Genomic DNA, 25,545 nt, shown 5'->3' on the forward strand with positions numbered 1-25,545 from the left:
AATTATATCCATACATATCTGTTGCATTTCAATTAGCTCCAATTAATAATACTCATCAGTGTTTTTTGAGAACTCTAATTCATAGTTAAAAATATGGATGCATCTGTAGAATCTTAAAATGGAATAGAAGTTTTCAGAAAAGCTACCAATTTCTATTCCTTAAAATTAGGATTTAACTAAATCAAGACAGGAAAACACTGAATATAAAACAATAATGGCGCTCACTTTGCTAAATATGAAAATTGGATGCCAATGGGAGAGAGAGACAGATGTTTAAAATGAAGTGGAGGCTGGGGTAACCCAAGAGCTTAAAGAGATGTGTTTGTCATTAATTAATTAATTAGCTATACACTGTCAAGTTGATTTGTTTTATGGTAACTCTTGCCAGGATTTCCCAAATATCAAGTACTCAGAAGAGGTTTATAGTATCTTCTGGTTTGTCACAGCCTGTGATTTTCCTCACCCATGTGTTTTGGATGTAGTGTGCTTTGTTTTTTAATTGGTTATTGAAAGATTAATACAGGCTTCATCTGCAGTCTGATTAATCTGTCTTTAAGGAAATCCCATCACGGCAGAGGAAACAACTTAATTGTGTGTGCGGAGGAAATGTATTCCTTTTAATATCTTCATATGTTTGTGTCTTTTGCACTGACGTTGTTTTTATTTCATCCTAACTCTTTTGTACCAAGCTGTGGTTGGCAGATTCTAATAAGAAATAAAGTAGTTCCCAGAAGCCTGGCCTCTACCTAATCCCATACTAGCAAATCTATTCGGCATCACCTACACTTAAAGACGTTTGAATAGTATTGAGCCTGGGGCATGACTTAAAGTCAGATATTATATTATGTATCTAGCAGCCACTTCTCACTGCCAAAATAAAAACATTGACCCTTCTCATCGGCCTCTCTGATTTTCATTGGGATCATAGCACATCTGGAAAGGATATTTAACCCTTCTCACCCCAGCTGTGATCCCAGTGAAAATCCCCCAACCTCACATTAGGACACATCTGGGAACAGAAGGGATCAGGGTTCCTCCCCGTATGCTGTGAAAAATCTCATCATAGAATTAAAATTTAAAAATCCCTTTGCATGGCACACAATTCATCTACCATCTATTTGGAGCCTCAGATCTGAACCATCAGATATGACAGCAAAGCAAAACAAAAGGTGCTGTTTATATACTGCTCCATAGCATTTAAAGCACTCTCTGGGTGGTTTACATTTTAATTATGTAGGCTACACATTGCCCACATTGCAAGTGGGGTACTCAGTTTACCAGTCTCAGTAGAATGGGAGACTGAGTCAATCTCAAGCCATTTACCTAAGCCAGCAGGATCGAACTCAGGCTGTGAACAGTCTCTTAACCACAGTAGTGCAGTTTAACCATTGTGCCAAAAGACAAAGAGTTGTTTATTTTGTGCCCTACGCTGTATCTCTTCTCAGAATCTATTCCCTAATATTAGATGTGCAGTCACAGAACAAGCAATGAGTTTATCCACAAACCAGAAACTGCAATTGCCTGGAACTCATTTATTCTATTCCATTATAATCCCTGGTCAAACAGGTTTGGAAGGTTGTTATTTTGTCTCAGAACACATACATAACTTTTTTAAAAAGGGGGGAAGGGGGGGAGAAATGACCAAAGGCTATAAAATATAACCAGTTTTAGAAGTGCTTAAAATTCGTAGTTTTGTTCCTGCAATTCAGCTTGTATCTTGCTGCAAACGTAGCTCCATTCTATATTTACTGAAGCCCAAAATGGTGTCCCCACGTGATTCTAGTTGAGAGCAGGGTGGGCTGCTATGCTACCCTAGGGCACTTGTGTTCCTCAACCTGATTTCAAAACTCTTGTGCAAGTGACTACTTGGGGTCTCTCGAAAGAGTGATCTGTCCCCGATACCTTACACAGCATGAAAGAGGTCCATGTTCCCTTTAAAAGAGGGTGGTTCTTCATTGGAAAGGCTGGTAGAGAATTGCATTCCTTTTCAAAGTGTCCTTTTCAAAGCCATCCAGTCCAGCTCTGAGTCAAAGATTTTACAAAAAAACAGGAGGAAGAAGACTAGGGACCTTGAATCTGGTTGTCCACTGAGAGCAGCACCTGGGCAGCAGATTCACAATGACAGGGTTGGGGACTCAAGTCACGAGACTCACTGTCAACTTGGACTTAAGTTGCACCAGTGATTTGACTCAGACTCAAGTCAGATTCCCCCCCCCATGACTCAGACCCGACTCATGACTTGGAATATACCCACCCTCTCTGGGAGTGGGTGAGAGCTTGTTTTTAATAGGGACTTGGACCTGGGTTTGGGACTTAGGACTTGATGCCAAAGACTCAGACTCGGACTTGGGACTTGGACTCAAAGACTTGGCCCACCTCCCTTCACAGCAGGCTCCTCATTCATCTGTTCGCACTGGGGTGAGAGCTATTGCTCTTCGGCTTAAGCCACTGAAATGCCCAGTTCCAGATCTGTACATGTAAATTAGCATATGCAAATATGCCCCCCCCCCAGTGCTGAATGTGCTCTTTGATGATGTAAAAGTGCACATCTGACCTCGGCCAAGAGGAAGTGGAGATGAAAGAGAGAGATGCTATGCGAAAGTGAGAGAGTAGGATGTGGCAAAAATTAGGAGAAATTGGGGCAGTCCAACCCTATTTTACATCTAGCACCCTGTCAGTGCGCACCCCCTCTTGCAAGAGAGGAGAGGCTGCCCAACATTGCCACCACCACCAAAGGTTTCCTGCATTTAAATTGCATTTGCTTTGGAACCCTATTTCTCCGGGTGGTATGATCCTGTGGAAGAATAAATTCTCAGTTGCTGTTGAGGAATGGGGTGAAGTGACTCCACTTCCTGAGTTATAAAAGGAACTGAGAAGGTGCCTCCTTCTCCCTGCTCCTTGAAGCTCCTGCTATCAATCACGGGCAAGCAGATTTTCCCCCTGAAATGCTGGGTCAGTGTCACGGTGTCCTGCACAGAGATTTATGAGCCTCTGCCACAGTAGCAACTACGGACAGCCAACAGAAGGAAACGGACAGCTCTCGGCGTCTCAGGAGGAAAGAGTAAAACGTCTTGCTGTGGCGAGACTAGTAGTCCGTCAGTGCAAAATGGTTTGGATAAATGGGATCAGGGCTGACTCTGGTGATTTCAAGTTCTGTGGTCAGGAGCTGGCGTGCCTGAGCAGCTGAGAGAGAGAGAGAGAGAGAAAGACCAGCAAGGCTCCCTGGGACGCTGGTTTGCCAGGCAGTTGGATCTGGAACCTGCCATTGAAAGATCTCAGAGTATCCCTTAGATGGGGCCTCCTGCAAATAGAGCCAGCCTGGGTGGCCTTGGGCAAGCTGTACCGTCCCAGGGTGCCCCCAGAAGAAGGGAAGGGTCAACCACTTCTGAGTGTTCTCTGCCTGGATACCCTGAAAGGGGTGGCCATAAGTCAGAACTGATTTTGTGGCACGTGATGATGATTATATAGGGGACGGAGGTGATGGCCAAAGAAAGAAAGAAAGAAAGAAAGAAAGAAAGAAAGAAAGAAAGAAAGAAAGAAAGAAAGAAAGAGAAAGACCTCCCAGCCTCCTTCCTCTTGATCTTTGTGGCTTCTGTAAATCGTGGCTTCTATTTGTGGAATGGCCAATCTGGATCCATTCCAGTCATTTGATCAGGTCCGCTTTTCCTTTTATGCGAAGAAGTACACGCACAAAGACACGTACGTATCTCTCTCCGTCTTCTGAACAGTGATTTGGTAACCAGTGGTTGTTGGCAAGCCTCTTATCCTTAAATTCCCTTCTCCGTCCTGATTCATCCCCAGCTGCAGAAGAAAATTGGCTTCTTCCTGATGTTAGACCTCAGCCCGACCAGCTGCTGCCACCTGCAGGCAAGAGCTAGCAAGCTCACCTCGAGGCAACGCCAGATCAAAAGAGATGGGAAGTAATTAACTGGATAATGGGAGAATCTGCCTTCTCCTCCTCCTTCTCCCTCCAGTTTTAATCCCAGAGGCACATCTCAGTGCCAAGAGCCTTGCAGGAAGCTTCTACATTAAAAGCCGCTGTATTCCTCTTGGAGGCACCTCAATCAATGCCAGGCTAGCTAAAAGGCACTCAGCTTCGGTTTATGGCAGGAGAAGGAAGGCAAGGGCCATTGCTTGCAGCCATCAGCACCGGCTCACAGGCTTGCTTGGGAGCGAGTTCTCTTTGCAACCCTCCTCCGGTGTCTCCAGCATTGCAGAACAGCATGCTCCGATGATGCAGTCTGTGACATGCGAGCAGGACCGCTCTGGCACGATGCAGGCAGCGGAAGGCAGATCCTTGCTTTTGGCTCCAAAGGACAACATTAAAACTACTGCATAGCAAATGGCATCTCGTAGAAACTGCCTTAGGAGCCCTGCAGTTTTCCTTGTTCTTTTCCTATCAGTGGATGAGTGGTTAATTCGGAACATGGGGGGACCCAGAGGTTTGAACCTTGCAGGTTAGATGGAGCCTTGCTCACCTTTTCTGTCTCTTTCTCTCTCTGTGTGTGTGTGTTTTGAAGGACCCTACAGCCTGCATCCAAAAGCACGAACATCAGTAGTGGTGGATTTGCACTATGACACTAGCCCAGGATTTCCCCCAAAATGGCTGGGGGAGAAAAGAGTGTGGAGATTAGAAGACATAAAGGTGGTGGTGGCTGCTTACTTCAGAGTAAACTGCCTGTTAACCATAGCACAGCAAGTCACATTCAATTCTATGGGATTTGCACCCCTCTAGGAAGATCAGTGCCTCCTTTCTTGTTTCCATGACTCCAGCACATAAAGAAGGGACACTCTGTTTACTCATGGGTCCCAGTGTATCTGGGTAAATCCTGTGCTCTTTGGGAACACAAAGGAACAAAGGGGGACAAGTGCAAAATGGTAGAGGTGCCCCATCTGAAAGACCCTTCAGTGTCCCTCAGATTCGCTTCCTAAACAAGCACGTTAGCTGAAGGCAAGGTAGACGCCATCGCCCTTGCCTGTCTGTGCAACTCAAAAGTATGGTGCCTTGGGCTTCTCCGAGGGAACCAAATGTGGTAAATTATAAATTGTTGCAAAATTCACTGCATTAGGAGTGTCAGCCATGCCACTCAGTTGAACCACCTCAGCACCTAACAAAAATGTAATACAGGTACTGTAGTGCTTATTCATCACATGGCCTAAACCTAGCATAATGTTAATAATAATTACAGTGTTATTACATGCTTTCAAGCTGAGATTCTGACTTCTGGTTTTCGAGGGTTTTCTAGCTACTTATTTATTTTATTTATTGGACTTCTATGCCGCCCATCTAGACACAGTCTACTCTGGGCAGCTCACAACAAAGAATATAAAAACAATCAACATATAAAATAGTTATACCATCATTTACAGAGTACTTAGCAGAGTTTTACCGTTCCCTTCTTCTGGGGGGGGGGATTTGGGAGAGTGAAAACTGTTTCTGATGCAGTTATGCCGGATTGCAACCTCTTGCACCCTGCAATCCATCCGGGATATCACTTCTGCACTAGTTGTGAGAATGTAGAGATACTAGTGTAACAGGTCTTGTGCTGGTACAGCGACATCACAGGATGCATTTGAAGAGGTGAGGACTGAAATGTGTTTAAAGAGGTGAGGACGGAAAAGGCAGAAAGCACTGAGATGGAGAACTGCATTATTAAGTTTGACCAGGCTCAAGACTGTTGCCGGTTGTGAAGAGACCCTGGCACTATGCAAGTCAGGGTGCAACTACATTGCCATTTAGTCTGCGGTTTGTATTGGAGCCGACTTGGCTAAAACTGAAGTATTTACCAGCGACCTCACAATATAAAGCTAAGCATGGAGAAGTCTGATCTTTTCCAATGGCATCCACATCTTTTTGTTCGGCCAGTCGGGAGTGGTTGATTTTGTGCCAAATTCTTCTGGCCTCACTTTTCTCTGTTTTCTGACATGGGTGATCACCTGTTTCAAACCAAAGGAACAGTTGTGGGCATGCCCTCCAGGGGCATTGCATCTTTGCTGAGGTCCGATTTTGCAGTGGGATAATTCCTCTGCATTTAAGTCCTTTCGTCTCTTCTCTTCCAAGTAGTGTCTGCATTTAAAAAAAAAAATATTATGCCTGTCAAATTTGGCACTGAATGAGAAGCAAGGTATGTCACCTCTGAAAAATAAATTAAAACTAATATTAAAATAAAAAGATTGGGGGAAAGGAAATACTAAAAGGTCGAGGCTGTGTTTGTGGTGGAAATTGGGTTGGGAAGTTTAGGTGTGGATTCTTGCAATGGAAAAATTAATGGCATCAGCATGGAGGATTCAATATTTCAGCAATGGAAACTACCAGGGACTCGGTTTAAAAAACTTCAAAGCAAACCAGATATTGCTCACTGCCAATTAACACAAACAATGTGGTGATAATTGTGCTGAAAATATTTATTATTTAGTTATTTAAAATATTTATATGCTGCTTTTTTCCTAAAGGATCCAAGGCAACTTACAGTATTAAAAGAATCAAAATTAAAAGCTAAATAATAAATTATCACTAGGGGTAGTATTTCTATGACATGTCATATATTTTCTGAGAAAGGCCAGATTGCTCATAAACACATTTGAACTTTGCTCATGGATTCAAATGTAGGCTACAGAGAAAATGTGAAATGTCATAGAAATCCTCCCCCTAATTATTACAATTTTTAAAAAGCATTAAACACGTATCATGTTAAAACTCATCAATAAGAGCAATATTACAAGCTCAAGTAAAACATCAGAATAAAAGAATCCCTTTAAAAATATCCTGTTGGCCAAACAGTAATTGAAAACTTGCCTGAAGAGAAAGGTCTTTGCCTGTTTGTGGAAGAACAGCAAAGATGAGGCGAACCAGGCCTCCTGTGGAAGGGAGTTCCAGAGTCTGGGAGCAGCGACAGAGAAGGCCCTCTCTCGTGTCTGACTTTTGTACGAACACCATCTTGGTGCATACCAGAGCTTGGAAATCACCTTTTTTTTTTTGGACAGTAATTCTCAGAATTGCTCAGCTAGAATTGTAGTCCAAAAGAAAACAAAACCCTGTATCCTTTCCAAGCTTTGGTTCAGACATAATGCCAGCTCACAGATGGGAGCTACCTGAATGAAGTTGGGACAGATTGGCTCCCTTCTCAAACTGTGTTTAAAATCTGCCTTAGAATGTATTCTCGAAGGCTTTCACGGCCGGGAACCAGACAGATCGTGCACCTGCTGATATACCTGCTGATGTCTAGTCTGTGCTGGTATAAGATCACTCTTTCCAAGGGCTCAAAGGCTTGAGTGTTCCTTGTTACCTGCTGCTGGATCTTTTTATATTACAGGTGTTTGGAACTGAATCCTGGAACTTTAAGCATGCAAAGCATCTCCTCTGCCATTGAGCTGGTTTATAGCAGAGGTTGGATCCGTTCCTTTTCCTGGGGGGGCTACAACCATCCATGCACAAAACACAGCTAAGTCCCCCAACCGATAGGATTTGGGGAGTTGTAGTCCAAAAATGGGCTTTTCCAAACTTGGGCTTGTAGTGTGACATTAAGCCATGATCTGCCAATTCATATGGAACAGCAGCCTGTGATTTGATTAATACCAGAAAGATATAGGGAGTTTCCGCATAGATGGGGATAGGAGAACATGTGCATTGGAGAGACGTGCTTCTGTTTGAAGCAGTCACAAGTAGAATTCCTTCTCAGATATTGCTGCTCAATACACAACCTGTGTTTATCCTGGCTTTTAAAGTTCTTTTGCCAACTCAGCTGCCAAATAACAATTTTGTTTGCTAAGGCACACAATTTTATTTTATTTTATATAAAACTTGTAGGCATAAAGGTTGCTACAGAGAGATTACCCATGAAGCTGCTAAATCACATGACCTGTCACCAGCATGCAAAACAGATTGTGAACTGAAAAATGTACTATTATTACAGTACTGTGACCCCTGGGCCAATATCTGAACTGTGAGAGGTATCACACATTGCAGATGCCCTGCTGTAGTTCTGAACAGGTTTGCGGTGAGACATGCATGCATCTGGCCACCACATTTGTGTTATTTTCTGCTCAACGTGCATTCTCTGCAGGAGTTTTTGGCATATTGGTAAGGATCTGTGTTGGTTGATCAAGATGATCTCTCAAGGACCTTCCCAGCTATGTGGCTCTGACTGTAGACGATACAGACTTAATGGATTGACAGATAGATGGACAAGTGAAAGGATCTGATATTGATTATGGCCCAAAACAATCTGGGGGGGAAATTTTCTTGGCAGATCTGTTTTGTTTTAGAGATTAGCTCAATGGCTTTTCGTGATTGATCTTTTGGATAACAAGCAGATGGCCGTGGAAGGGGACCTATACATCTTCCCTTCTTCCTCCCAGCTGTGAATGTGCTAATTCAGTCTTCGTGAACAAAGAAAGCAGATTGGTAATTGCACCAGAAATCAGTGTTTGAAAATGACTTAGAGGATAGAATTGGTCTCTATAAGACTTCTGCTAGGGTTGTTGGAATCTTTAAGGCTGAATCTGAATGGATGCTAACAGGTAGTCCAAATCCATCCACCCATCCACCCACGCAACATGATTCCCCCCCCCACTAAATTCTTCTCTTTTTGTGCCTTCACATGAATACATATGTGGGGTGGGCCCTGGTCTCCCTAAACCACTGCAATCCCACTTTTCTTCCTTTTTCCATAAAAGAGCTGAATGACAGGGAAAGGACAATCTGAAACATTGAGGGTTCTTTCTTTCATACTCAGTTTGTTATGGATGCAGTGACGCAGGGCGAAATGCTCAGCTGCAGATGTTTATCGTGAAAACTACACTTCCAAGGAGGATTAAAAAATGCAGACGGATATGATGGTCCCTGTCAACAAATCAGTCCTGCTAGTTTCCCTCTCTGCCAAGAACATGTCTTTTGTAAACTAAATGGGTCTGTATGCCCATTCAAGATCAAGCCACCTACCAAACACCTGACATTACAACAGGGAAAGCTCAATCGTGTATAACAAACATATATTTTCCCTAACAAAAGGAACAATTTATGCGAGGATTGTAGCTAAGCTCAGAAGGAACACAGAAACTGGAGGATAATGGGGCAGGATGATGGGGCAGGTGATTTCATCATCCCTCTCTACTAATCAAAGACTTGTTGGAGTGTCAGCCCTAATCACCAGGGTTTTGCATGCATTGTGGGGATGTTAGAATATGTAATCCTGCACTGCAGTCTCAAATGTTGTAGTTTGGGGGAGCATCACTGCTTCTGAACAAGCTGACATTTTGATCTTAACTTGCTTCCCCATCAACATTTAAAAGGGGATCTCTGCAGTCCCTTAGCTCCAGGATTCAGAAAGTGTGGTGACCTGCCTCTCACCCATGGTTCCCAGGCCAGACATTATCTTGGAGAACAAGCATTTGATTTAAGAATACTGTACAGGCGAAAGATAATTTTGAATGAATCTGCCCACGGATCAATACAAACTAGAGCTCATTGTGAATGGTAAAATGTTTCTAGATCGAGACATTGTATTGCTACTGCTGCTGCGATGTTATTACTCATTTACCAGACTGGTTTGCTGAGGAATAGCTGAGCCCGGAGCTGCTTTGCAACATCCTCACCCACCTCCATCTCCTTTGTTTTCTTTCTTCTGCCTAGTACATGCCACTGAATGGAGAACTCATTATGGGCCCCGGCGCTGGGTTTGCAGCTTTTGATGGCAGTTACAATCCAGGATGTGAGACAGGTATTGTACACAAACCACCCGTAATTAGTCATGCAAATTAAGCGTTTTGAGAATACGGCTCAGTTCTGCTGCCGATCACTCGAGTCATTCTGCTTTTTATTATTATCTTTCCCTTGGAGCCCTCTGAAATGTTGAAAGTATAACCAGAGCCTTCTCTCCTATAATGGGATGGAGGGAGGAGGAGGAAGAGATGACAGATGTTGGGTGCATACATTCTTCCAGGACCGTCTCCTTGAAAGGAGCTGTGTTTTGCTGTTTCCTAAATTGCATTCATTTCAAGGCAGTTTACCCCAGGGAATATTCCCAGGGAATCAATCTCATTGTTTGCATTTCTAGCACAAACGCAGTGAAACTGAAATGCACATCCCCTATGTCCGCAGTCTAAAAGAATGGTATCGCCTAGGGTTTGTTTTGATCTGAGGCTGAGCCCCAGAACCCATTTGGGCTAATCATGGATTGCTCAGGTTCTCACTGCCTGGGGAAGGTTAAGCAAATAAGACCATTTGTTTAGTCTGATTTAGCACAATTAATAACATCTTAATAAACTGATCCTATCCAACTTAGTAGGACACGCATGTCAAATATTTTAAAAACAAAGTAAGGTTAATAACAGGGGTTAGGATTGGTTAATATACATGTGGATCATGAACAGTGAATTATGTGCACATAAGCATGTTGACTTCTTGTTGACCTCTGAAGGTCAACAAGACAGTTGACCTTCAGAGACTTTGGACTGTAGCATTCATCAACTCCTCCCAGTCTGGCCAAGAGTAAGAGATGGGGGTTGTAATTCAAAGCATTTGAAGAGTATTAGTCTGTCTACCCCAGAGTAGGAATACCCTACTGCTATGCTGGATTAAGTCAAATACAGTGGTGCCTCGCATAGCGAGGTTAATCCGTTCCGGATTAACCTTCGCTATAGCGAAACATCGCTAAACGGAATAAAAAAAGCCATAGAAACGCATTGAACTTCGTTCAATGCGTTCCTATGGCTTGAAAACTCACCGTTCAGCGATGTTTCTTCATAGCGCCGCCATTTTCGCGCCCTCGTTAAGTGAGGGCAGGGCGCGAAAATGCGGCGCGGACCTTCCGGCGGCCATTTTGGAACCGCCGATCAGCTGTTCTCCCCGGTTTCGTTATGCGAAGATCGCTAAGCGAATCGCTTAGCGATCTTCGCAAAGCGAAAAAACCCCATAGGGGCCATCACTGAGCGAATGCTCCAGCGATGGCCCAGAGTGCCTCGTTAAGCGATTTCATCGCTCAGCGAGGCACTCGTTAAGCGAGGCACCACTGTACAACAGTGGAAGAAACAAAGAAGTGGAGGCACTGTTCCTCTAATGATCACACATTTTATCAATGAGGTTGCTCAAGTGTTAAGGTCCTCAGGGGAGGCCTTCCTCCCAGTTGTTCCACTTTCACAGATATGATTGGTGAACATGGGCAAGGGCCTTCTCTGTCGCTGCTCCCGGACTCTGGAAATCCCTCCCACAGGATACAAGACTGGCCCCGTCTTTGTTGTCCCTCCTGAAGCAGGTGAAGAAAACTTTCCCTTAGTGAATGGATTCTTTTAAATGGGTTCTTCTACATTACTGCATCAAATATATTTTGGTGTTGCTTAGGCATTCAGGGACTCAATTATGATTGTTAAAAGCCTGCCTGGAAAGATGGGTCTTCAGCTGTTGGCAGGATAAAAGGGAGGGGGCCAGCCTGACCTTCCAAGAGAGAGCATTCCATTAGCTGGGAGCTGCCACAGAGAAGGCCCCGTCTCGTGCCCCCATCAGCTGTGCCTGTGCTGGCAATGGGACCGAGAGGAGGGCCTCCTTTGCTGATCTTAATCACCGAGAAGGTTCACATGGGGAGATATAGACCTTCAGGTAGCCTGGACCCAAGCTGTATAGGCTCTATATAGGAGTGACTATAGAAGCCTATTCATGTATATATAGCTCCTTCTGGAAAAGCCCTGTTGTCCCAAATGAACAACATGCTGAAGTTTTATCTGTTAATGAGAAAAAAAAATAGTCCTGGACAATTGAATCTGACTAGTAGTGAGACCTAATTTCTGATTCAAGACCCTTGTGGACTTTGGTTCTAACGAGCATGCTAGATTATGTGTAAACGCATGACTGCTCCATTAATATTAAACAGAAGGAAGGTTATTAATGAATTAAATATGAATTTGAATCATACCCGGTGCACTTCAGCCCCAGTGTATTGTTGATTTTCATATTAAATTCCCCAGCAGAAGAACTGTGGGATACCGTTTGAGGATGGCATGTTTACAGTTGTGTTTGGAAAGAGCTCTGGCAGAGGGAGGGGACCCAACCCAATGGCCAATAGATGGATAATAAACTTGTCAGCTTTATTGTCTTCCACAGCCGCCCACAGGCTTATTCCCTTGCTATGTTTGTGAAATACCTTCTCCAGCAACTTCTGTAAGTTCTACGTGACATCCCCTTCATATATTTGGAATAATAAACCAGATATTGTAGCGATGTTTGTGGCTATAAACCCTGATCACCATGTGAAGTTGCTTGTATTGAGGAAAAAAGATTTGGATAGCTGAAATCCAGCAATTGACTTTGAACGAACACCCTCAGCAAAGGAAGGGCTATTTGCTTGTTTCTTGCGGAAAGTGAAAGGAAGGGAAGCAGGACTGAGCATGAACTTCTGGATAGCTCAGTAGTTTAGGTATCTGGCTGTGGAACCAGAGGTTGAGAGTTCGATTCCCTGCTGTGCCTCCTTGATTGGGGCTGGCCTCAAGAGCCATAGGGTCTCTTCTAGCTCTACAGTTGTAAGATGATGGTGTTGGTGGTGATGAGAATATAGAGGGAGAAGGCAAGAATGGATATTAGCTCCCATGCTCTAGGTTGCTATGGAGGAAAGAAGGATATAGTAGGGAGAAGAAGGAAGAGGAGAGGCAGCATCAAGACTGATTTTTGCCCATTCCCTCCTATAATCAGCCTTGTACATGGGAACATAGCCTAGCGGTCACTTCTGTTTGCCTAGGCTCAGTTCAGGAATATAGATGGGAATATTCATATTCATTAATGAATACGAGTATTTACATCCCAGGTGCACTCTCAGAACCAGCCTGTCCACTCACCTGCCACCACACCCCCAGACTCCCGCTCTTCCTGCCAACTGCAGAAGTAGCCCAGCCGTTTCCCTGCTCTTCTGGTCACTCAGCAGCCATGTGGGGATACTTGTCTTCCCGTCCGCTGCTTGGAGTGGTCAGCTGAGCAGGGAGACGGTGGAGCTGCTTCCTTGATTGGCAAGAAGAGTGGGATGAGTTGACAGGCCAGTTCCGAGGGCCGGACCCGTATTAGGTGCACCTGGGATGGGGATATTCGCATTTGTTTACAAATATGAATATCCCCAGATCTATTCAGGAGCATTGCTTGCAAGCCTGGTCCAAAACATTAGGTTCTTTAAGGAATATGATACCTGCATAACACACACACACACACACACACACACACACACACACACACACACACACACACACACACACACACACACACACACACACACACACACACACACACACACACACACACACACACACACACACACACACACACACACACACACACACACACACACGGATGGTAGAGGTATTGTTGTGGTCCATGATCCATGGCTCAGGAAGCATCATGTCCCTTTAAATAGTTCTTTGGTTTAGACTTTAATCTGAGCCCTAGAGGAACTCCACATGTTCCATATGTGTTGTCTTCGATGCATTTTTGGTATCACCTGGCAGGACAAAGTTCCAAATACAGTAGTTCTAGAACAAGCTGGAATTTTTAGCCTGTATACTTTACTGAAACAGCGACGTCTGCATTGGATAGGGCATGTCATGAGATGTATGGAGAACTAGTGCAGGGGAATCGCCCCAAAGGGAGACCACAGCTGCGATACAACGATATCTGCAAGCGGGATCTGAAGGCCTTAGGAATGGACCTCAACAGATGGGAAACCTTGACGTTTGAGCGTTCAGCCTGGAGGCAGGCGGTGCATCACAGCCTCTCCCAATTTGAAGAGACCCTTGTCCAGCAGGCCGAGGCAAAGAGACAGTCACAAAAGCAGCAAAATCAGGGAGCTGGACAGGGGACAGATTGCATTTGTCTTCAGTGTAGAAAGGATTGTCCCCCTTGAATTGGCCTTCTCAGCCACACTAGACACTGTTCCAAGACCTCCATATAGAAGACATTACCGTAGTCTCTCAAGACTGAAAGATGCCTACAGAGGAACTCCAAGCTATATCTTGCCATCTATCCCACTTCTCCCTATTGCAGCTGTTCCACAAGTGCTATAGGCAGGTGGAAGTTAAAAGTAAGGAGGGCCTTTTCATCTACATTTGCTTGTGGCAGCAAGCCAGGCACCTGATATGTTGGGAACCAAGGCATCCTGACGTCAGGTCAGTCAAATGTGGAATCAAGAGACACAAGGAGTAACACACTGTGCTCACTTGTCATTTCATGTGATCTTTCAATGAAATGTTCTTGGCACATCAAAGGATGGAGGGTTGTTTTAAAAACAAGAGAGAAAGCAATCAGCCTGCAGATCTCATGGGGCTTAAGATCAGCACGAGCAGGTAATGGAACTGGATCCAAGCACAGTGGAAGGACTAGCTGCTTCCTCTCCTTCTAATGATCTCAGCAATGGCAGATGGTAGCTAGAGGTGGAGCTGTATCCTGCACAACAGAAGGTACCTCTAGGTTGCTTGCTTTCCACCTGATGGGCTCAGCCATATTACTAGAAAGAAGTACAGAAAGGCTTCAAAAAGTTCCAAATGTCCCCTTCAGAAAAATAAGGCCATTGCCATGGATGAAACACAATTAATAGAAATTTCCAAGGAGGTAGTTATGCTAATCTATTGCAGCAGCAGCAGCAACAAGCAAGCATCTTAAAAGACGGACAAGTTTTATTCAGCATAGACTTTTGTGGATCATAGCCTGCTTCTTTCGCACACTCTCTCACACACACACATGGAGCCGATGGAAGTAATAAAATCCTATCTTCATATTTTGCAAATCAAATAAACTAATAATGGTTTTGGAAGCAGATTTCTATGAAGAAAACAAGGTTATTGGAATTTTTGAAATGCCATGAAAAATTGGATATATGTGTAATAAAAGCATTGACCATTAGGAGTTCAGGGAAGGGATAAGCTTTGGCATTTGCTCCAGCTTTTCCTTCGCTATGGGTGGGGGGAGGAATCCTATAAGATGTCTTGTCCCACTGATTATGCATCTGCAGACTTGAATCCATGGGTGTCTCAGCATTAGTGTTTTTTTCTATATTTGTGAACAAACAAACAAGGGAATATCAGCCAAGGAGAATCAATGCACTGCTCTGGCTCACACTTTCTCCTTGCCTCTTTTAAAATTAGCATCAAAAATCTACTTCACTGGAGCAGAGAATTTCCAGTGGTACGACCCCACATTGTGGCAGGCTGCGACCTCCATGGAAGACCTTGATCAGGGCAAATACATCTTCTCCATGGATGAAGAACGTGTCCCATGCCAGTACGATGACGTCATCTTTCAGCCTCAGGCCTCCTTCCGAGTGAACATCACATCTTCTGAAAAGATGATACATCTTAGGAGTATTTCAATAATGGGGCAGGTAAAATGGGATATTTGTAGAACGAAATCAGAAACTGGAGGAATGATTTTTGGAGTGCATGCACATGTTGTTCATTATTCGTTGGATGGAATCCTGCTAGGTTTTTTTTTAAGGCACGTATAAGCAAAAGCATGGAGGCTGCAGTGATTAACTGAACGTAACTAATGAAACATCACTTGTATGTCTAGTCTTGTGCTGGTTGCATTACCAGGCATATGGTCAGCATTTATTATAGCGTCAATAAGCTGCTGCAGCTTGCTGCAACTGCTGGGTAGCTCAGTAGCTTTTCCAAGCTGTGAATTAAATTGATATTTTCCAAGCTTTGGATGAAATTGATGCAGTAGCGTTTTCCATTTGTTGGTTCTCAAAGAACAGCAACAAAAAGCTATATCTAGACTTGAGCAGTTTCTTCTAGGTTTATTTTGTGACCATAAGCTGAACTACCCTGTTTCCCCCAAAATAAGACCTAACCTGAAAATAAGCCTTAGTAGGATTTTTCAGGATGCTCCTAATATAAGCCCTACCCCAAAAATAAGCCCCAGGTAAGTGAATCCCCGCCCTTCAACATTGTGCAGCAACCAGAAGAAGATGACATCATTGTATTTGAATAAATATAGATTGTTGTACTTGAAAAAAATAAAACATCCCCTGAAAATAAGCCCTAATGCATTTTTGGAGCAAAAATTAATATAAGACCGTGTCTTATTTTCGGGGAAACAGGGCATATCCAAAAAAAAGCTAAACTATTTCCAAAATTGTAACTATATTTCACAAGGGCTACTGGCATGCACTCCAGGTGAGGGTCAAAATGGCCTAAATCCATGTAGTCTGAACTAGAGTAGACCATCTATGTTGACACATACATAGGTCCATCTGATTCAATGGATCTATCCTACCTGAATTGTATAATTTCACCACATACAGTATAAACAGTGAGGAAGAAGGGGGAAATGAGTCTCTAAAGCAGAAATGAACATAGTTTAGCTTTGCAGGATCTTCCTTTTTCCTTCTTATCTGAAACTTCAGCATCACCAACCAAGAGCTCATTACAAAATCATGCACTTAAAGAATTATTTAGGAACTTGAAATCAGTGTGGTGTGACAGACAAAAATAACAGACTGAGTCTCAGGAGATCTGTGTTCAAGTCTTTGCGCACTGAGAGGCTGCAGTGAGCCTTGAACCTTCTACCTACCTTGAAAACCCCACCAGAAAGAACATAAGTCAAAAGCACATAGCAACAACAAGAACAGAACAGAATGGTCTTCATAGTCCCTCCACTCCTGATAAGCCCAGGCATTTTAGCAGTTTTGTTTAAGGCATGGCAATGTCATTTTGATGACCCAGTTTGACCTTCTTTCCAAATATATAGTAAAGAAGGCAGATTAGGGTTAATGGATTTTTCTGAGTCCCAGGACGTCCATGGTTCAGAAGGGAAATACTGTGATCTAAGAACCCAGTGTGAGAAGGCTTGTCCAGGGGAATGCCGTACGATCTCTCCAAGTGAGAGATTGTCAATTTTCTGAAATCTATGAAACTTAAGAAATATTTGCAGAATCCAGTGGGAACAAGTTGTGGGCAGATGAACATTGGTCAACATACACACTTGGTGTACATGATGTAGTTGTTTACCGTATTTTTCCATGTATAAGACTATACTTTTGTCTAAAATCTTTAGACTAAAAATTGAGGGTCGTCTTACACATGGAAGTAAGCTGAGGAGAGAACAAAAACAAGTGGAGGGCTTTGATCCCTGCTTTCCCCTCCACTTGCTAAGCCCCACTTAGATTTTTTAATTTTGGGTTAGAAAAGTCTTATACATGGGGGCGTCTTATACATGGAAAAATACGGTAACTCATCACTTTCTCAGCCTGCTATCTAGGGGTTTACTGATGGCGGGTAAGTCTAAATTCTTCTGAAAATTCTGTTTCTTTAAACTGAATCTAGACATTTGTGTGTGTTGGGTTATCTAAATCAATCAGGCCTAATGCAATTGCTATTTTGATCACAGCAATTTCTATTACCTAGAGAGACAATACTGCTTTCATTTAAACTATTCTTAATTCAGATTCACAGTTGAAACGGATGTTTATTTCTGTGTTTTGTTTTTCTCTTCATCTCATACCTGAATGGGACCAGAAATTCACCAGTGACGATGCTTTGGTAGAATATATGCAGAGTTCCACTGCAAAGCTACAGTTTCACGGGGAAGGGACATTCCAGCTAACAAATAACAGGTGTCCAGAAAAATCAGGATGTGAATGCGGAAATGCGGCTGTAAGTCCTCACCTTTTACCAGCCCTTGCTCCTTAGGATGGCGGTGATCTCTGTAGAATGCTAGAGAACAAAACTAAAGATGGTCACGAACCAGAAAACCAGGGGTTCATGATGGTTTGTGGTTTGTGTCTACCTACAAACCGTGAACTATCACGAACTACTGAAAAATGAACTGGTTCTCGGCGTGTGTTTGGAGTTTATGCCAGGGTCAGCTGAGCCTTGGGAATGTACACACAGGCAGCAGGCCCAGATTCTGTACAAGGAGCTGGTCCTGCTGCTTCTCAGGATGGTGGTGGAGGAAGAGGAGGCAGTGAAGGTGGCCGTGGTGGCTTCAAGACAAGGTAGGGAGGCAACAGAGCAGGGGGAGAGGTGGGCAACCCATTTTGCCAAAGCAGAAGCGAATCGCTAAGAGGAAACAAGTTTGGAGCTTCATCTTGTTTAGGCAAAATAGAAGGCACAAATCGAACCATGAACCAGGCCAGTTTGAGGCTTTTTCTAGCTTGTGGGTCAGTTCGTGCTTATCTCTAAACCCAACTAAACAATGGGTAAAAATAAATGGTAAATGTAGGGGGTCTTACAAGGTTTCAATAAATGATAGCACAGAAGGGAAAGGTAGATGAAGATGAAATAATGAAAGGGATAACAAATAGAATGTATAGGAAGCAGATCGGATTCCAAAAGATCTCCTGTATGGAGAATTAGTGCAGGGAAATCATCCCGGAGGGAGACCCCAGCTGCGATACAAGGATATCTGCAAGCGGGATCTGAAGGCCTTAGGAATGGACCTCAACAGATGGGAAACCCTGACATATGAGCATTCAGCCTGGAGGCAGGCAGTGCAGCATGGCCTCTCCCAATTTGAAGAGACCTTTGTCCAGCAGGCCGAGGCAAAGAGGCAGTCACAAAAGCAGCAAAATCAGGGAGCTGGACAGGGGACAGATTGTATTTGTCCTCAGTGTGGAAGGGATTGTCCCTCTTGAATTGGCCTCCTCAGCCACACTAGACACTGTTCCAAGACCTCCATACAGAGCATGTTTCCACAGTCTCTTGAGACTGAAGGATGCCTAATCTAAAAAGCAGAGAACAAACAAGATATTCTTAAAGCATTATGAGAATTAGATTTGGGAGAGGTGTGGAAGAACAGATGGGATAAAAAATATTAAAGTGTATAACTATAAGGATAAAGGGGAAAATTTATAAATTAGTTTGGAGATGGTATTTGATTCCAGTGAAATTAAATCATTTGGACAATAAATACCCTAGTTTATGTTTGAGAGGATGTCAGGAGGTAGGTACTTATTTCCATATGTGGTGGGAATGTGAGAATATATTGAGATTTTGGAAGTTGCTCTTTAAGGAATCAATGAAATATTAAATGTAGCACTTCTATCAACATTAGATGATAGTGTATAGAGCAGGGGTTTTAAACTCAATTTACCTGGGGGCCGCTAGAGACAGAGTCTGGGTGAGGCTGGGCCGCATCAGATTTTCCGCCAAGCGGAGCAAGAGCCTGAGGAAGCCGCCCAGGAGCTTCCTTAGCCGACAGACAGGTGGGCTGGCTGGCAGGCTGCAGTTCTGGATGGAAGGTGCAAGAGGTGCTGTCTTGGGAGAGAGCCGGCGAGTGAGGCAAGGTTTTTTTTTTTACTCTTGACAGCAGAGGATATGTGGGTGCTTTGGGGGGGTAGGCAAGGTGAGGGCTACAAACTATCATCTGGAGGGCCGCAAATGGCCCCCGGGCTGCATGTTTGAGACCCCTGGTATAGAGTTTGACAAGGAAAGAATTAATTTCAAATTAAAAAACAGCAGCAAGATTTGTGGTGGCAAAGAGATGAGAAGTTAAGCATGATTTTCCGTTGGAGGAATGGTATAAGGAACTGTGGAATACAGCAGTTAATGATAAATTAACATGTAATATGAAAATTAAGAAGGGATTGTTACATAAGGATATTTTAATTTATTTATGTGGAGATTCTGAGTTTGTGCTTTAAAAAGGGAATAGTTCTGTACTTTCACAAGAATCAATGTGGTTTTAGAAGGAGAATGGAGTTCCTGAAAGAAGGAAAATGGCTTATATCTCTAGACTCTCCCGGCGGGAGGGTGCACTTTTGTATTACATTTGTGTGTGTGTGTGCTTTGTATTTTTGTGGTTTTGTGGTTTTTTAAGTAGTGGTGTTATATTTTGTTTTGAATCATTGAAACTAAATAAAAATAATTAAAAAGCAAGATAGTAATAAAAAAAAGAATGTTACAGAACACAACAGGCTGATTATATGGCAATCCCTCCATCCTGTATCTTTGGGATCTAACTGAAGGGGCAATTTCCATCTGTTCAGAGAAAGAGAGTATAGTTCTGCTTTCCAAGTCATCAGCTGCCAAGATTTGGGCCCATCAGAACTTCGAAACATTGCTGTTTCAGACTACAGCACCCAGAATGCTCCAGCCAGCATGACTTCAAGAAATCGCCTTCTCCCACCCAGGTCTACTCAAATCACTCGACAAAGCCAGCAGGGACGGCTGAGGGGCCTTACGCCGAGAGAGGCCCGGAAGGAAAGAACAAGAAACCGGGCCTTCTCGGCGGTGGCCCCTCGGCTGTGGAATACTCTGCCAACAGAAATCGGCATGGCTCCCTCGCAGGTTGTTTTTAAAAGCCATTTAAAAACTTGGCTCTTTAAGCAGGCCTTCCCTCCAGTCAATTAATTGTTTCGTTTCTCTATTCCCCCATCTTGATAATATATATATTCATAAATTAGTTGGTTATATTATTAGGTTTTAGTAATGTATTATTTTATTGTATTTTATCATTTTTTGTAAGCCACCCCAAGTAGACTTTGTCTAGAGGGGTGGGGTATAAATCTAAATAAAGTAAAAGTAAAAATAAAGTAAAGAAATTAAGGTGCTGAAACTCTAGTTGGAGTAACTAGGGTACCTTTATCATGTCTCTGTTGGCTGTGTTGCAGTTACTAAGTGAGGTCAAGTCGGTGGTGCAGGCCAAAATGCTGTTTTCATTTAGCAATCTAATCTGTTCTTATTGAAGGACCATGACAGAATCTGTGGTGCTTTGCTCCAGAAGTATGGGAATCAATGTCCAGTAGCTACATGCAAGGACCCACTGAAGCCAGTCGGTCACTGTTGTGACATATGTGGTGAGTGAAGCTGCAGTTGTATAGGTGACATGACCAAGAGGCAAGGCCTATATATCTTTTTCTAGGTTTGTATATTCTCACTTGTCTCAGCCTCATGCCTCCCAATAAGAGAAAGAAAAACATTTTTTCCCTCCCTGGAAAACAATGAAATATTGTCTAGCACTGGTATTCTCAACAAGAGTTGAATTTGTGAGGACAGTTTATGAACGAACTGTGCAAAACGACAGTGGCTGTCACCTTGTTCCATAGACTTCTTAAAATCAGAAGCACTGCATGGACAGTTTACCCTTTTTTGATCAATCAGGCAGTCCTGTGCTTTCTCCCTGTATTGCACAAATGGGAATGACAGTAATTTGCAAGGAGACATTTTGCACAAGCGATAGAAAACTCTGCTTTAAATAAATCCTCCTTGTCTTGTTCTCTCGGCACAAGTGGGAACTCTTACAAGCTAGTGGTTTCTCAACGAGCTGTCTCAACATGTCAGATCGACTACTTGGGTAAATTTAAGAGTATTCTTTACATCTCTATCGTGTGCACATGGAACGTGAAGAGTTGCTGTCAATCAGTGTAGAGATGTCTGAGGTAGACGTCTTGACAAGGTTGAGAAAACATTATTTTGGATTTAGAGACAACACCAATGGAAGAACAGGACAAACATAGCAGCAAATATGAACAGTAAATCAGCAGAGTATTTAGAAAGCTCAGTCTTATGTCCCTTCTGGTTGGTGGGAGCAGCAAGCAGGGATTATTTGTATTAAGTGATTGTGCAACATCTTCTTGGATCTAGGTTTGGCCTCAGCATAGATCTACTGTATATCCCAGGAGGTTCTGCACAAGGGACGTGGTGGCGCTGTGGGCTAAACCGCAGAAGCCTGTGCTGCAGGGTCAGAAGATCAAGCAGTCGTAAGATCGAATCCACGTGACGGAGTGAGCTCCCGTCGCTTGTCCCAGCTCCCGCCAACCTAGTGGTTCGAAAGCCTGTAAAAGTGCAAGTAGATAAATAGGGACCACCTTGGTGGGAAGGTAACGGCGTTCCGTGTCTAAGTCGCACTGGCCATGTGACCACGGAAGATTGTCTCCGGACAAAACGCTGGCTCTATGGCTTGGAAACGGGGATGAGCACCGCCCCCTAGAGTCGAACACGACTGGACAAAAAATTGTCAAGGGGAACCTTTACCTTTACCTTATCTGCAAAATTCCTGATTCCAGGGGTCACCCGCAGCCATTCTTCAGGAGTTCCGGGTGATCAGAAAGGGTGATTCCCTCTGCTTTCCTATTTTACTGCTTATGTTTTCCTGCTCTATTATCTCATTAGTAAAGTCTTGTACCTTTTCTCCATTGGTGTGTTCTTCGTCTCTGAATCTGAAAGAACCTCTTCTCAGCCTTCTCAAGATAGCAGTCAAGCGGCCACAACTTGACCTGATGGTAAGGCCATTTCCTCATGGCAGTGCTGGTGGGGCATTCTGGGTGTTATGATCCCAAAAAGGAACTTCCTTAAGGTGAGATGCCCATTGTGCACCTGTTTTTTTTCCTGACCCAGCAGTCTTATTCTCTCCTACATGGCTCAGCTAATAGTTTGGGTTGTGACCAGGCTGGGGAGGGGATAGGGTGGGAGAATTCTGATAGTTGTAGTTCAAAAAAGTATTTTTCCTAAGTTCACAGTGGACAGTGTTTCATCCTAAACCCAAGGTTGGCAACAGGCCAGGACAGGAAAAAAAAGTGAATTTGATTACTTTTTTCAGTAAAACACTGCATTCAGGTACCTTCTGCCATTAATAATCATTTCAGCCTGCTTAGAAGAGGTAGACCAACAGTTGCCGAACAGTTTCAGCCCATAAAAGAATTGCTATAGTATAGTTACCAGGCACTTATTCCAATATCCATAGTTTGGAATAAGACTAACGAAAGGCAACAATAATGGACCTAAACTGAAATGCAGTTGAAAATGAATATGTGTCTAACAGATTAGTGACATTTCTTTCTCCTCTTCCATATGGTTCTTGTCTTTTCATTTACTTTGGAGGCAAATATGTTATTTCTCCCCGCTGTACAGTGTTTCTAATTCATAATTGCCATATGAATTCTGAACGCTTTAGGGCTATGCTATATGTCACTTAGGCAAATCTTTTAAAGGAATCAAAGCAATATTTTCCAAAAGACCCACAGTTGTCCAACATTTTAGTGATGCTTATGGGTAAAAGCAAGGTTGGCCTCATCTCATGCAACCCTATCCCTATCAATTTTTCTTCAAGAAAATTAAGGTTAAAACTGGCAAAGGCACGTGCTTCCCTTGACTGGGTCCTTCAGAATGTAATGGCTTGATTTTGTTGTGAGGTTTAAAATCTGGAAGAAGAGCAGCAGGGTGGTGGGAAGGTAGGAATGAATATAAATTAGAGGTGGTGGCAGTTTGAGTGTAGATGAACATGACTGAAGGCTGTGAATGAGAAAGGAAAGAAGCCATAGAAGAAAGCAGTAGATGTGGCAGTCATGTGCAAACATTGCCTGAGGCTCAGAAGATTTTGATCCTGTTGGTGTTGATAAGGAAGCAAATGAAATGCACCAAAGTCCCTGGAAAACTGACCCAACAACAGTGATTCTATCTGTAAAGATGGCTCATGAAGTCATAATCTGTCATGAACTTTCCACCGTGACTCAAATCATTGGTCCTTCTATGCAGTATTCTAGACCACAACTCCCATTCCTAAATTTGGCCTCTTTGTCTGAGGTTTTGGGGACTTGTAGTTCAAAACAGTAACTTTCCCAAGCTCAATATTCTAGACCACCCACCCGTTATGTGTAAGTTGCATAACGAATAAATGTGCCAGGGCCCAACTAACCTGTTGGATGCGTTTTTCATTTTCAACTGCATTTCTGTTGTAAATGGCTGTTCTTGACCAGGTTTCTCAATGGCAGATTTCTAGGGTTCTAGTCAAAGATCTTTGCAACGCCAGCTGCCTTATACTTTTCAGCGGAAGAGCTGTGGGTTGATTGTGGGACTTCCTGTCTTTAAGGCAGGAACACAGACAGTAAGCTATTGAAGATTCCTCATGGCATGGCCGCATCATTTCAGAGATTTGTGGCCTTTCTGGAAAAACTGTACAGATCATCTGGCAGAAGCAGATCGGATGAAAAGAACCAAAAGCATCATGTTTCCATTTTGATATTCTAATGCGTGGTTTATACATCCATGCCTCTCAATATGGGGATGAGAGAGATCTGCCTAATGGGTCAACTGCCTGTTAAAATTCAGAATCATATTTGTCTCAGATCTGGGCCACAATGGATCAGGTGAATGGCAAACAATAATGCCAGCAGTGCAAAATAGCTTCATCAAGTGAGGAAAGTCAACTACTAAAAGACCAAGAAAAACTTACCATGCTGGTACTTCAGGTACACCAAATCTGAAGTGACTTGATTTGGTTGCCTCAGCCCTGGAGAATGTTTTGTCATTTTTGTTCCACAGGGGTTGACCATGGAAATAGGTAATTATTGGGATAGAATTACTGTACTTCAATTATTATATAGTTTTAATAGTTATTTTGATTGTTGTTTATTGTCTTATGGAATGATAATTGTTTACTGTATGTTTTTATCATTGTAATTATGTTATGGTTGTACTATATTTGAATTGTTTTTGACCATTGGAATGCACTCTGGTGTAGCACACAATATAAATAAGGATGATGATGATGATGATGATGATGATGATGATGATGATGATGATGATGATGATGATGATGATGCAGTCAGTGATGGGGGAAGTGACTTTATTGGCTGAACCCTCAGGACTCCATAGCCAGGATGGGGGTTGTACTCTTGAAGTACATACATCTACTGTTGAAGTAACTTTTTCCATCATTGATCAAGGTAACCTGATAAAATCACAACAGAAACTCTATCTATCTATCTATCTATCTATCTATCTATCTATCTATCTATCTATCTATCTATCTATCTATCTATCTATCTATCTATCTATCTATCTATCTATCTATCTATCTATCTATCTATCTATCTATCTATCTATCGGTCGATTTGTCTGTCTGTCTGTCTGTCTGTCTGTCTGTCTGTCTGTCTGTCTGTCTGTCTATTTATAATAATATTTATTCATAAGGTCTTTGTTTGCTTGAGGAAGGAGAGCAAAGATGGGGCCAGCCTGGCCTCCCATGGGAGAGAGTCCCAGCGTCTCGGAGCAGTGACAATGAAGGCCCTCTCCCCTGTCTCCACCAACCTGCATGCGTCATGACAGCTTGCCCACAGAGGGTTTTCTCAGGATTGCTCAGTTAATTACTCTGCCTGTGTTGTTCTCTCTTCTCTTGTTGTATCTGAAGGAGCCATCATTTCCTTGGAATACTCTGCTGGATTTGACATAGAACTGTATCGGAACAGAATACTTCACACTTTCCTCAGTCTGGTATAGTAATTATCTTCCTTAGATCCAGGCATGATTTATGTAGGGTAGAGGGTCTCATCCATAATCAGATAATAACCATTACAATACAATAGCTCAAGACAGGAAGAGAATATTTCGGACCACAGACATTTAGGCTGTGTGACTGGCAAGAATCATCTAAGCTTGGATGGCTTTGAACTTGAGTGGGTATAAAGAAAGGAGCTACTAGTCATGGTTGATGTACATGTTTCTGTCAGTACTAGAGGCAATACCCAGTAGAAGATTTTATTCAAAACCAGAAATAGAGTGTGTCTTAGTTTAAAAATTCCTCGGGTGCAGAAATGTTTAAATAGGAATGGATGAATCCATTTCCATTTCATTTTCTTT

The 25,545-nt window shown here is 43.0% G+C and overlaps 1 protein-coding gene across 1 annotated transcript in view; it reads left to right on the top strand.

Annotated features, from left to right (window-relative positions):
* Positions 1-25,545, top strand: part of AMN (amnion associated transmembrane protein) — a 111,691-nt gene that overhangs the window by 68,281 nt on the left and 17,865 nt on the right. The window contains exons 4-8 of the mRNA XM_020793608.3: positions 9,632-9,719; positions 15,112-15,347; positions 17,485-17,622; positions 20,657-20,765; positions 25,097-25,179. Coding sequence (XP_020649267.3) covers positions 9,632-9,719; positions 15,112-15,347; positions 17,485-17,622; positions 20,657-20,765; positions 25,097-25,179 — 654 coding nt within the window. The remainder of the gene's footprint in view (positions 1-9,631; positions 9,720-15,111; positions 15,348-17,484; positions 17,623-20,656; positions 20,766-25,096; positions 25,180-25,545) is intronic.

The sequence above is a fragment of the Pogona vitticeps genome, chromosome 1 (assembly GCF_051106095.1).
Source record: "Pogona vitticeps strain Pit_001003342236 chromosome 1, PviZW2.1, whole genome shotgun sequence".
Taxonomy (NCBI): Eukaryota; Metazoa; Chordata; class Lepidosauria; order Squamata; family Agamidae; genus Pogona; species Pogona vitticeps.